At 42.4% G+C, this 13,494-nt stretch overlaps 1 protein-coding gene across 3 annotated transcripts in view; it reads left to right on the plus strand.

The window, feature by feature from the left end:
* The window catches only part of DCBLD1 (discoidin, CUB and LCCL domain containing 1), an 88,122-nt gene that overhangs the window by 43,967 nt on the left and 30,661 nt on the right, over positions 1-13,494 (plus strand). For all 3 annotated transcript variants that reach the window (XM_049654244.1, XM_049654243.1, XM_049654245.1), the window contains exons 6-8: positions 5,622-5,755; positions 11,474-11,514; positions 12,858-13,067. In XM_049654244.1, the coding sequence (XP_049510201.1) occupies positions 5,622-5,755; positions 11,474-11,514; positions 12,858-13,067 (385 nt within the window). The remainder of the gene's footprint in view (positions 1-5,621; positions 5,756-11,473; positions 11,515-12,857; positions 13,068-13,494) is intronic.

The following is a 13,494-nucleotide window of genomic DNA, read 5'->3' on the forward strand; positions in this document are numbered from 1 at the left end:
TTGAAAACTCTTCAAAGAAGTCTTATCAGTGCCTTTTTGGTATATGTTGATCTCATGGGTGTATTCCATATCTATTGCTACATAACAATATTACTACCAATTTAAAAGATTAAAACAACACATGTGTTTCCTCTCGTGTTCTCTGGGTTAGGCGTTTGGGCACAGCTTAGCCGAGTTCTCTGCTTCAGGATCTCACAGGGGTGCATCCAAGCTGTCAGCTGGGGCTGCATTTCATCTGAGGCTCAACTTGGCTTTGAAGCTCACATGGTGTGGGCCGCATTCAGTTACACATGGATTGTTGAACAGAAGACCTCAGTTTCTTCCTGGATTTTGGCTGGAGGCTCTCCTCAGCTCCTTGCCATTCGGGCCTATCTGACATCACTGCTTTCTTCTTCAAAGCCACCCAGGGAGAATTTCCCGACAAAGGAGTCTCCTAGTAAGACAGGTTACAACCTTGTGTAATGTTATCATGGGAGTAGCATCCTACCACTTTTGCTATTGTTCTCTTAATTAGAAGAAGGCCACAGCTCCCACCTAAACCCAGAGGGATTATGCAGTGGGGGAATGCCAGGAGGCAGAGATCCTGGAGGTTATCATAGAGTCTGTCCTCCGTGGTGCCTTCATCTTAGGGAATGTGTTCAGTTGTAGCAAGTTCTTCCTAGAAGGGTCTTTGCAAAACCGAAGCATATTTTGTAGGTCAGGACAACAGAATCTGTAAAACAAGTTACAAGAGAAAATGTTGAAGAAACAGGTTCTCCGCGTCAGAAAAGAAGTATGTTGTCTTAAAGAACAATTACAGAAAAGGAACTGGTTCATTCTATGTTGTTCCCGAAGGCAGAACTAGGGTCAGAGGGTGAAAGTTACAGAGTACCCGGTTTTAGTTACATGTAAGGAATGATTGAGCAGTGCAAAATGGAGTCGAGTGTCTCAAGAAATGGTGAGCCCTAGTCCCAGGAAGTGTCAGGTGTAGGCGTTAAACCATTTGTCAGACATGGCCTATGTATGTGTAGGAAGGTGCTGTGGGGCGGAGAAAGTGACAGTCTGTCAGGAAGTATCAGCGGAGAACTTTAAAGGTCTTTTTGAATTCTTAAGGTTCTGTGAATCTGTCTCCTTGACTGATGAATTAAGGCATCTGTATTGGTATATGCTTACCACGCTAGCTAAGTAGGATGAGCTTCTCTTTGAGATCTGCTTTACCCAGAAACCAGAAATAAAAAAGCCCTAGAATAGTTTCTCTCTTGGCACCTTCTCCCAAGTCTGCTGACTATACCATCTGCTTTTAAGACATCACTTAATAACTTGTTTCAGTAAATTCTCCATACCCCCAGAATATTCAAGAAAGACTGTAGAATAATGGAAGACAGTATATGTAGTGCACCCCTGGTTTAGGAGGAGAAGGGGAGAAACCAGGCCTTTGTACACACCCACAAAAAGCCATCACACAGGGAAATACATTATAATAGCGTGTGATTGTTTCCAGGTGATAGCAAGCAGTGTGAGTGATTTTTTTCATATTTTCCAACATTTCTAAAATGAATTCAAATAACTTTTGCAAAGAAAATGTTGCGAGGGTGCATGGGTGGCTCAGTTGGTTAAGCGTCTAACTTTGACTCAGGTCATGATCTCGTGTTTCATGTGTTCAAGCCCCACATTCGGCTCTGTGCTGACAGCCTGGAGCCTGCTTCGAATTCTGTGTCTTCCTCTCTCTCTCTGCCCCTCCCCTGCTCGTGTTCTGTCTCTCAAAAATAAATAAACATTAAAAAAAAAATAAGAAAATGTTGCCAATATGGTAATTACGAAGACTGTACCAACATAGGAACAATTCATAGGATAGACCGTGGAACATATATGTTTAACATTTTACTGTCATTTTAAAACATGAGCTTTATTCATGTTTTATTAAATTCAATATGAAGCGTTTACTTTTTTTAAAGTTTTCTTTATTTTGAGAGAGAGAAAGAGCATGAGCAGGGGAGGGACAAAGAGAGAGAAGGAGTGGGGGGAGAGAGAGAGGGAGAGAGGGAGGGAGGAAGAAAGGGAGAGAGAGAGGAAGGGAGGAAGGGAGAGACAGAGAGAGAAAGAGAATCCCAAGCCCCAAGGCAGGGCTCAAACTCATAAACCATGAGATCATGTCCTGAGTCAAAATCAAGAGTTGGACGCATAACTGACTGAGCCACCAAGCACCCCTGAAGTGTTTACTTTTATATTAAATTTTATTTTAATACTTTGTCAATACTTTCCAGTACAAGATGACTTTTCCTAAAGGAAGACATAAGAAAATACTCCAATTCTGGCATGATTTGATAATCACTTTGAAAGTTGATGTAGTCTTGACATTGTCTTGAGACTGTACACTCACAAGCTCTCTCTCTCTCTCTCTCAAAATAAATAAACATTTAAAAAAAAAGGTTGATGTAGTCTTCATGCTGATCTATTTAGCCATGTTTTATGGTTTAATGAACTTTAGAAATGTTTAATACCATCACCTGCAATTTTGTGAGCCATGTAGGTGTTCTCAGATGTCTGAGAAAATGTAAATGAAAAATTAGGTTTAAATTATTCTGTTTGAGTTGGAGCCAGTTCACCATTTAACATAGGCCAGTGATGTGACTTTCCTATATTTACATTTCAGTGAGGCTTAGACTTTGAAAATTGCTAGAAAATCAAAGTATAAATTTCCTCTTCCAAAGGAAATTTATAAAAATCAAGTTCAGTGAAAGTAAAAATTTAAAATCAACACCCAAAAGCCCCAATTTAAGTAAACATTTATTTAAGTTGATTGAGCGAGGAATTTTGTTTTTCTTAAAGAAAATAATCCTGTGATAATTTTATAAAAATGTAACAGCCAGATTTGGTGGTTATTCTCCTGGAGTTGTATCCTGTGGCCTGCATTGAATATCATGGAAAAATGTGAGCTGCAGTTGAATAAATTCCATAAAATGGGTATATACTGCTGGGGTCCCTCAACGCTGATTACTATGGAAAATGGGAATGTATGTTGGCCAATGATGCTGGTAGGTTCTATTGCTAATTGACCTGTGAACCTGTTCTCTTGTAACCAAGGAGTCCTTGGGACATGCCAAGTCCAGTGAGAGCTCTCCACTAGGCAGCTCTTGGGATAAAGACTACCCCATCCACCGAACAAATTCCAAGGAACAAACTTCAAATGATCTCAGGGACAGTGGGATTATCTACCCAGTAGACCACTGAACCAATTGCTTTTCATCTTGGGGCTGAGAGACCTAGGCAGGCCGGCAGGGACGTCATAGTAGGTACACAGGGTGCCTATTAGAATCACAAGGTAATAGGCCATTAGAAAAGATACTAGACATCATGCAGTCCAGGTTTTTCATTGTACAGAGGAATTGGGGAGCTGGATCCACAGCAGTGACATGACTTACGCACACCTAGTAGAGTTAGACACAAAGCCAAGACGATGAGCTAAATTGCCAAATTTAAATTCAAGGCTTTTCTGTTATAACTGGCTGCTCCATTTTGTACTCCAAGAATCTACAACAATGATAACAAACCTTTTTAAAGAAGGAACATTCAGAAAAAATAAAAACACAAGCTGCCTATTTAATTTAAAGACCACTATCTTGGGGGCACCTTGTTGACTCAGCTCGTTGAACATCTGACTCTTGCTTTGGGCTCAGGTCATGATCCCAGGGTGGTAGGATCAAGCCCTTCATTGGGCTCTGTGCTAAGAGTGGAGCCTGCTTCAGATTCTCTCTGTCCTTCTGCCTGTCCCCAGCTTGCACTCACTCCCTCTCTCTAAAAATTAATAAATAAAATAGGGAATCCTGGGTGGCTCAGTCAGTTAAGCGTCTGACTCTTGATTTTGGCTCAGGTCATGATCTCGCAGTTCCTGAATTTGAGCCCCGCATCAGGCTCTGTGCTGACAGTGTGGAGCCTGCTTAGGATTCTCTCTCCATCTCTGCCCCTCCTGCACTCTCTCTCTCCCTCTCTCTCCCTCTCTCTCCCTCCCTCCCTCCCTCCCTCTCTCTCTCTCTCTCTCTCTCTCTCTCAAATAAATAAACTTAAAAAGAATAAAAACAAAATAAAATAAAACACTGTCTTTTTCTCATCTTCTAGTATTTCTGTTTTTGTCCAAAATCAAGGAGGGTAATAACCACATCTGTCTTTCAACATTCTCTTATTTCTTCTCTGTCAGGAACTGTCCTTCTCTTTTGTTTCTGAGAGCCATTATTGCAAGACTGACTCATTTTCCCAAATCTAACCTAGTTTGGGAAATATGCACTCTCTAAAGATCACAGAAGTTCTCAATTTTATTGCAACCACAATTATTATAAAATATTGTTGGTCTCCTTGGTCCCCCAGATATTGTAACCAAAATCCAAGAAATTTTTTCCACTGACAATAAAGTACCAATGTTGTCAACACAAAGAGAAATTCCCAAGTCCGGTTATCGAGACATAATTTCATGAGCTGCTCTTCCCATGTTGGCATTAGCCATCATGGAGAAGTGGGGCATTGCTAAAGATGATTTGGAAAATGATGTTTCTCAGCCCCTCAGTCCTGGGCTCACTGCCTAGCCACCCTCCCAGGCAGGTCTGTGCACATGGGGACCTAAGGGCCTGGGCACCCCGTGGAAAAGTTTCAGTCCTTCCTCCAGCCCCATTTCTAATGTGCCAGTGCCAATCCCAAGGCCACCTGCTAATCAGCCAGTCAGGTGGTCCTGCTCAGTCTGTCATTCCAGGCAGCAGACTTGGAGGCCTGGGCAGGTGCCAGCTGTCTGATCCTCCCAGAGGAGACTCAAGAAATGAGGTGGAGGCTGTGGGCCCTGGGTTGCTCATCGTCATTGCCCTAACACCTTTATGAAGTCTTTTGTTCCATTTCATATTCTGTTCTGTTTTTAATGCCCTGTTCAGTCTCTAAATCAATTGTAAAACGAAGCTATGGTATGGAAGATTCACCTTCTCAAAGGATCCTTAGTATGTGTATCTGCTAAAGCAGATGTAAGAAACTGATTAGTTATTTCTATTTCTGTTTGAAAAGCCACCCCCAAATTGAGTGGCTTAAAATAACAACCGTTTTATTTGCTGATGAGTTTGAGGGTCAGCATTTGGGCTAGTCAGTTCTTAATCTCCCTCTGCCTAGAATAGCCCCTGTAATCATGTGGGGGGATCATCTGGGGGCAGAGTGTCGAAGGTGGCCACAGTGACATGTGTGGCGGTTGGTTGTGCCATGTTCTCTGCAGCAGAACAAACAAGCTACCTGGCCCAGTGCAGTCAGTAGGAGGTGCCTACACAAGGGCATGACCATGGGGAGGCGTTTGTTATTCACTGGGGGGTCACCACTACTAAATTACCTACTTCCTCTCTAGTGGACGGGTTCCCAAGTTAGCATAAAATTGGTGACTCTAGTGTCATTTTGAGATCTGCTGCAGAGAACATGGCCCAGTCAACTGCTACACGTGTCACACGTGTCATAGTAATGCAATAATTTTCCCCTCTTCTTTTTGTTTAATAAGGTACAGTGTAGCAATGTCATGGGTCAACTAGGGATCCTGACCACGTGTTATAACAAAATGGAAAACTCCCACCATGTTTTTAATGTGTTCTTGAGTAGCTGTGAGTGATGATGTTGCTGTATTTTAGACCTCTGTATTGTGCAAAGCCGCCATCCATGCTGGAATAATTGCAGATGAGTTGGGAGGTCAGATCAGCGTGCTTCAGCTCAAAGGGATAAGTCGATATGAAGGAATCCTTGCCAATGGTGTGCTTTCAAAAGAGTAAGTACTTTGTTTTCTGTTTTGAGTGGAAGGTAACCCCAAAAGCATAATTTATAAGCTCACAGTTTTGAAAGGACAGTGGGTGTATGATACCAAGGGTTTGTCAGCTGGGAAGAATGTGTGTGAATGCTTAAAGCAGCATTTATGGTGTGTTTGTAGAAGATAAATGCAGCAATGTAAGAGCTCACTGGTTATGCTGACAAGTAAATTAAAATTAAAATGGTACACATCTGAAGTTCTAGGGCAGAGGAGTGTTTCTACTCTCAGGTGCTTTAGTAGGAGAGAACAAAGCCTGTTCCTTTTCAGTTTTTCCAGTTGTAAATTAGCTGTTATCTCCAATGTTACCAAAGGTACTGAAGGAGACAGAGAACTGAAATAAGCCCCCATAGAACCACCAAGCTCCCCTAGAAGATCCTTGGAGAGAAGCTCTTAGTGATGAGTAATAGTTGGGAAGTGAAGGAAGGTTGTTAATTAGCATTAACCTCTCTGTTTGCTGTTATCCTCTGCTCTTTTAGCTTTATGAGAAAAAAGTATGTCAGTTGTACAATTGTTTAAACATTCAACCTGGGCTTTTAATGCGTTTAGGTTTCTTCAGCTTCTGGAGTGGAAAACAAGAGCTAAATATAAGCCCCCCTTGTGGTCCAGGTGTCCATGCATTGAAACAGGCAGCTTGGAGTGGGCCAGAGGGTGGCTTTCCTTGCTTGGGTGGATGCCTTATGAGAGAAAGTGATCCTCAAGCCACGTGTTTATCTCTTGCTTCCTCCCTCCCTGTCTGCCTCAGAAATGTCTTCCTGCTACCATGACCCTGTGTTTTTGGGACAGGTTGTCACATAGTCTTGGGCTCAAGGATATGGCACAGGACAGAGACTGCAGACATTTCAGGATCCAAAAGTAGGAAAAAGTAGGTTAGGGACTGTATTGTCTACCCCTCCCTAGTGTGTATGCGGATCCCCCCGGCCCTGTCCCGCCATTTTGGTGTGGTCCCTGCTTGTGTGAAGAAAGAACATGATCATCATACTTCCCTGTTCTTTCTCCCAGTGGATGTAGACCATTTCATCTGGTTAAAAACATAAGGGGGTAGATAGCTTCCCTAGTTAGCATAAATATAGTACCTCTGATGTCATGTTGAAAAAGTTATGCAATAATTTTTTCTCTTCCCCTCCTACTTTTTATTTACATGTATTCTAGCTTAGTTTAGCTATCTTGTGCTTCACATAGGGATTCTGACCACAAGTTATAGTATTATTTTTATAGGAAAAAGTATCTTAAGTTCCAAAGAACCAATCGATGAACTCACAAGTAAACTTAAAGAGACTAAAACTCACTTCTGGATTGAAGCGTTGGCCTAAACTCACAAGGGAGGGGATTTAGAAGCAGTGACTGAAGTTGGTTAGGTCACCTTCATGAAGGAAGCAAACCTTGGGTTTGGTGGAAGGCAGGAACAAATCATCTGGGGACCTGGGAGCAGAGCCAAGGCCCAGGGAGGGACACCAGAGGAGTTGTGGTGGTCAGCTCACCATGCTCACGTCCAGGGCCCTGGCTGGTGGGTGGCTGAGGAGAAAAGGCAGAGCCCCCACTGGTAATTCCGAGTCGGGGATGCAGGTGGGGGTAACCAGAAAGGGTGTTCGGTCCAAGTCTTTCACAGGCAATGCAAGTGACCCTGTATGCAATCTGTAAAAGGCAGTCATCCTTACACCCTGATGTGCAGGCTCACCGCGGTGTTTGTACTCTCTGCTTGCTATGGATAAGACTTCCCTCTACTTTCCCTCTGGATAGGACTTGTAACTTTGACAGGCCCCAAAGTGTTCTTTTAATATTGTTTGAACATTCAAAGGCAAATTACACCCAAATTTGTGCCACAGTTTAAGATCTAAAAGCTTAGTAACAGAGTGCCTTTAGAAACTAAAATCCTTAAATAAATAACATATATATACATGTGTCATAAATTCATTTTTATGTATGCACACACATGTATTTTATACATGCATATATGTACACACACATGTACTATATGTAAATAAAAGTATATACATGTATTATGTGTGTGTGTATATATATATATGTATGTATGTATATACTTTTTTTTTTCACTTATGTATTTGCCTCAGACTTTTTGGAACATAAATATTATACCTGATTTATAGTAAAAGTGATGCTTATGCAATCACATGGAGACCTGAGAAATCTCCTGGTGATTCTACTCCAAGAACATCCCATGGGGTAGCCATGGCATCTCGCCATTGGATCACCACCACCATTTGTCCTACACTTGACTCTCAGAAAGGACACCCTCTCCTACACTTCCTCAAGCTCCCCCTTCACTATGTTGTACAACTCTTTTTCAAACCCAACCTTCCATTGCTTGCATGTTGACTTTTTCAAGGCCTTCCACAATATGTTGACTCCTCTGGGCTCCAAGTCATTCCCCAAAAGGTTCAGGTTAAACAGGTTTTAATGCTTTTGAGAACAGAGGAGAGATACTGGCAGCACGCAGGCGTCAGATTGCGTGTCTCCAGCCCGAGTATGTTCAATGCACAATTTGGATGCTTTAGGACCTCACACAGGTGTTTCACTCCATCCTCCTGAACATCATTGCCCCTGATATCCAATATTTCACGTTATGATTGTGCTTGAGGGCATTAGCAAGCTCCTGACAGCCCTCCGCTGTGAAAGAACAATCTGGCAAATCCAGGTTCTGGAGGCTGCAGTCTGGACAACCCAGGGCCTTACACAGAAACTTCACTCCCTCATCTCTCAGGTTATTCCTCCTCAGGTTCAGGTGGGTCAATCTCGTGTTCTCAAGGAGCAATCTGACAGGTACTGCAACTGGGTACACCGAGCTGGCAGCACCAGAGCACCAATCTCTCCAAGGCACACAGTAAGCACAGTGATCAAAAACCAGCATGATCTTGACCCTTGAGGATCTGTTTCTGTTGACATTTTTTATGGTTTGATGCTACTTCAGGAAGGTATCAGGCTGTGGCCCAGATTTGTTGGGTGCTACATCTCCAAATCGGAGTGAAGAATTAACCTCTGGTGTTAAATCTGCTTTTTGGACTCTCTTGCCTATGTTTGTATACATTGCAGTGCTTCCTTTGTAGAAGAATGGGACTGCAAAAAGTTTAACTTGTACTACCAGGGTTTTATGTTACTGTTGAAAAAAAAATATTTAAACTGTTGCACAAAAGTAGACATGTTCTGAGTTACTTCTGGGCTGAATATAGATGAAGTCGCTTTATGGTCATCTGAAATTAAACGTTGATGCAAAGATAAGAGTACAGAAATCGAAACCATTAATGGCTTAGGAAGAGTTTCGTTCCGCATTCCATGTAGTTATTGGAACACATTGTCCGATTTTTGTTTTGGTGCAAATAGATAGAAAGTCCAGAATTATATCAAGGTCCCTTCTTTCTAGCTCTGATTTTGCTTTGACTTTTGGTACTGAGCAGAGAAGAGTCCACCACATGCGAATACATCTCCTCCACTCATTTCGATTCCCAAATCTTCAGGGAGCAGTTGTTTTCATCTGCGCTGTTTTGCTGTTGGGGAACCACTGTACGTGTGGTCGTTGAACTTCTGTTCCCACACATGATTGTTTGGTGTTCAGGAAAAAACACAGAAGGAAGCAGTACAGCTGAGGAAGGAGTCCCTAAAGTAAATATCTAAGGTTCTTCTGGGATTCATCCGGGTCAGGTCACTTCCTTGATTTGAGGAGACCAGAATGGAATCAGGAAGAGAAGCTGACCTCATACAGAGGGCGAAGGCTCAGACCATCAGCGGGGAAGGCTTTTCTTTCAGTTTGCATCAGACTGTTCTCGATTGCTTCTCTAGTTCTCTGGGAAGGCTGGCAGTACTTATAATCTGATGGAATTCGTGCACCCTGATGTGTGACTGCCTCAGAACTCCAGCCTCCTGGGGTGTTTTCATTTTTGAAAGAGGAGGCTCATTTACCAACAGAATTCTCTAAGTGATTGTGTTTAGTTAGTTTACTAGAGTGAAATGGAAAAGCATATTCCAGCTGGTAATGGAGAAAAGCCAGGCAGAGGGCCGTTAGGAGCAGCGCCTCCCCTGGCGGCATCTTCCTGGGGTTAACTCCAGTTATCCTTCTTTCCGTAACTTCTCTTTTTCAGCAACGGCGAAATAAATATTTTAGTGTCTCATGACGGTGGGAGTGAGTTTAGGTCCTCTGGGTGGCCGCAGCATTTTGTGCACTTCTTTGGGTAAAATTTCAAGTGTAATACTTAGTGCAGGAACATTATAAAAAAAAAAAAAAGGAAAAAATCAAATAGAGGCTCTAAATACATTAATAAAACTTTAAATTGTGAATTGCAACAATGTGCATCTTTTTTTTTCAAAGTTAGGAGAGCTGGATTTTCACCCAGGCTTGACCACCCACTGAATTCAGGCAAGTCCTGCGACCCCAGTGGGTCTGCATTTTCATGTCAGAAATGATCGGTGCCTGCATTATATTCAGGATATCGCAGAACCTTTATGTGGAATAGCAGGGCTGTGAAGTCTGCTTGAGAGTGGACAAAGAATGTGAAAGAAAAAGTCCATTCCAGGGAATTTGACTATCTGCTACTTCTAATCAACAACAGCAACCAAGCTTTGATGGAAAGATTCTTATACTCGTGTCCAGTCTGGGTTTTCTGTGGATTTCACAGCTCAGTAGTCTCTCTGTCCATTGTTGCCACATATAATGCAGACTTAAACATTTAAAATTATAAGCAGTACTCTCAGATTGTAAAATAATTGAACACAAAAGTGACATCTATCTCTGTGTGTTTATCTCTAGTATCTAATAAAATACTATGCACATAAGATTAATCTTGAGAACTCTAGATTTTCTATTTATTCTATGTATTTTTACACTGCCAGTTTGGTAAGGGATTTATAGAGGGTAAATATGGTCGCAGGCGTTCGGAATCTCTTCTCCACGAAGGAGAGAAGTACGGAGCGAGGTTGATGTGATAAGTTTGCCTGTGTGAATAATACAAGCTGTGAGAGCACTAGAGTCCACAGGCCCAGGGATGAATGCCAGATCAGCAGTGACGCCCAGGCCAGGGCCAGCTCAGTGAGATGCTATGAGTTTTCTCCAGCTGTACCTTGTCATCCAGACGCAGGAGCTGATTCACGGCTTGGCCTTAGTTGCTACAGTAGGTAGGAGTGTGACTGGGAGAGAGAATGAGCTGAGGCTGTCCCCAGAGCAGCAGTGCTGGGGTAGAAGCCGTGGTCATTTTTCTAAAAGTGGCCAGTCTTCTTCATGTCTCTCAGTGGTCCTTGATGATCGACAACGATTGGGATGCTTTAAGGTGACTACTGAAGCAAAGGGAATATTCAGGGCAGTCATTCCTTCTGCTTCTATTGCTGGGTATCAGTTAGTTGGGATTTCAGGCTGCTCCTAAGACGGTGTATGTGCACTTTGCTTCCCAACACAATGTGTCATGATGGAATCCACACAAGATTTTGATCCAACAGCAGTGACTCAGAGTCCTGGCCACTTGTCACCTGGGTGACTTTAGGAAAGTTGCTCACCTTCAGTGGGCCTGAGTTCTTGATCTAGAAAACACCAGTGACAAAGATAATAACAGCCTTGCTGGGGTGCTGTGAGGATCACATGAGGTGAGGGGAGGCTCTGAACCCTGTGCTTGGTGCTGTGTCAGTCATTAAGATCCAGGTAAGCAACTCACCTCCTCATGTTTGTGTTTATTATTTCAGTGGTTCCCTGTCAGACAAGCGATTTCTCTTTACCTCCGATGGTAAGGATCACATTTTCCTTAAGAACTTGATATTTTAGGGGCGCCGGGGTGGCTCAGTCAGTGGCTAAGTGTCTGACTTGATTTCCGCTCAGGTCGTGATCTCACGGTCATGAGATCAAGCCCTGCATCAGGCTCCACGCTCAGTGTGGAGCCTGCTTGGGATTCTTTTTCTCTCCCTCTGTCTCTGCCCCTCCCCTGCTCTCAATCTGTCTCTCTCTTTTTCTTTCTCTTTCAAAATAAATAAATACACATTAAAAAAGAGAATTTGTGGGGCACCTGGGTGGCTTAGTCAGTTAGGCATCCGACTCTGTCTCAGGTCATGATCTCTCAGTTTGTAAGTTCGAGCCCCACATCAGGTGAGCTCGAGCCCTGCTTCGGGCTCCCCACCCTCTCTCCCTTTCTCTCTGCCCCTTATGGGATTCTCTCTCTCTCTCTCTCTCTCTCTCTCTCTCTGCCCCTTGCTCACGCTCTCTCTCCAAAACTAAAAATAAATAATAAAAAAAAAGAATTTGATATTTTAAAATCTTCAGTGCTAGTTTATTCTTCCATACCCCTCCAATGATGTAGTTTAAAGGATTTTCTTTTTCTTTTCCCACAGGTCAGGCAGCACCAAGTATGCTGTGACTTAAAAATACCCAATATTAAAAATACAAAATAGTTCAATTATCATTAAGCAGAAAATATTTTTCTTTATAATCTAAGCTATCTCAAACTTTTGCCAGAAAAGAATGAAAATTTGAAATGACACTTATTTTAAGATAAATTCCTTCATGTTAGATTTTAACAGAAAAACCTTTTGAATATCACAGTTTAATTTGTGGGTTTTTTTGAATAAAGTGATTAAACAGAAGTATGTAAAATAAAGGCTTTTTAGTCCCTCTGTCATGAAATACATTCTACGTAAATATTCTCTCAGCATAAAGGAAAGTATTTCAAGGAGAACAGTCTGCGTCTGTCCTCTTTGTCCAGGGAGAGGATTGTGGCCTTTCTTTGCTAATGTCCATATTGCCTTTACAACACATATCACTTTGCTGAAATGAGGGTGAATTTAGAAGTTTAGAAAGGAAAAGCTGTGGTGGGAACAAGGATGTCATTTGTAGGGGAAGTGACTTCACTGAAGTCCATTAAAAAAAGAAACCAATAATTTCAAGATACTGCAGTACAAATGAATCAAATGAGAGTCTGAGTCATTAAAATACTAGTAATTAAGCAGTCGATTTGATATCAGAATGGTAATAAATCAACTGAATAATTCTAGGCGAGGTGAAGTACTACTTTTTTTTTTTTGCTTTCATTTCGTGTTTATATCTAAAGGACTTTTTCTGGCTTTTTTTTTTTTTAAGGTTGCAGCAGATCATTGAGTTTGGAGCCTGATACGCAAATCAGAACTACTTGGCAGTGGGTCAGTGAGATGGGAGAACAGCTTCATTGGTCCCCTGGCCAAGCCCAGCTTCAGGACCAAGACCTATCATGGGCTTCGGGGGACAGCAGCAAGAACCGCAAACAGCGAGAATGGCTGGAGACCGATTTGGGAGAGAAAAAGAAAATAACAGGTGATGACACAGTGCAGTTTTACAAATGCAAAATGACTTGCTATTCAGATTATGTTTTTGAGTTACATAGGTGCCGCTCTCTCTTCCTCAAAGTACTCTGTCTTTTCTAAAAGTAACTACCAAACCTTCTCATTGTCTCTATGGGCAGAACCTGTATGCAGATTGTAAGTATGGATATACGGAGTAGAAAGCCCACACAGCGGGGTGCCTGGGTAGCTCAGTCACTTAGGTTAAGCGTCTGACTCTTGATTTTGGCTCAGGTCATGATCCCAGGGTCATGGGATCGAGCCCCACATAGGGCTCTGCACTGATAATAGCACGTAGTCTGCTTGAGATTCTCCCTCTCTCTCTCTGCCCTTCCCCCACTCATACTCTCTCTCACTCAGAAATAAATAAACTAAAAAAAAAATCCACACTGCAATGAGGA

Source organism: Panthera uncia, assembly GCF_023721935.1.
Source record: "Panthera uncia isolate 11264 chromosome B2 unlocalized genomic scaffold, Puncia_PCG_1.0 HiC_scaffold_24, whole genome shotgun sequence".
NCBI classification, from domain to species: Eukaryota; Metazoa; Chordata; class Mammalia; order Carnivora; family Felidae; genus Panthera; species Panthera uncia.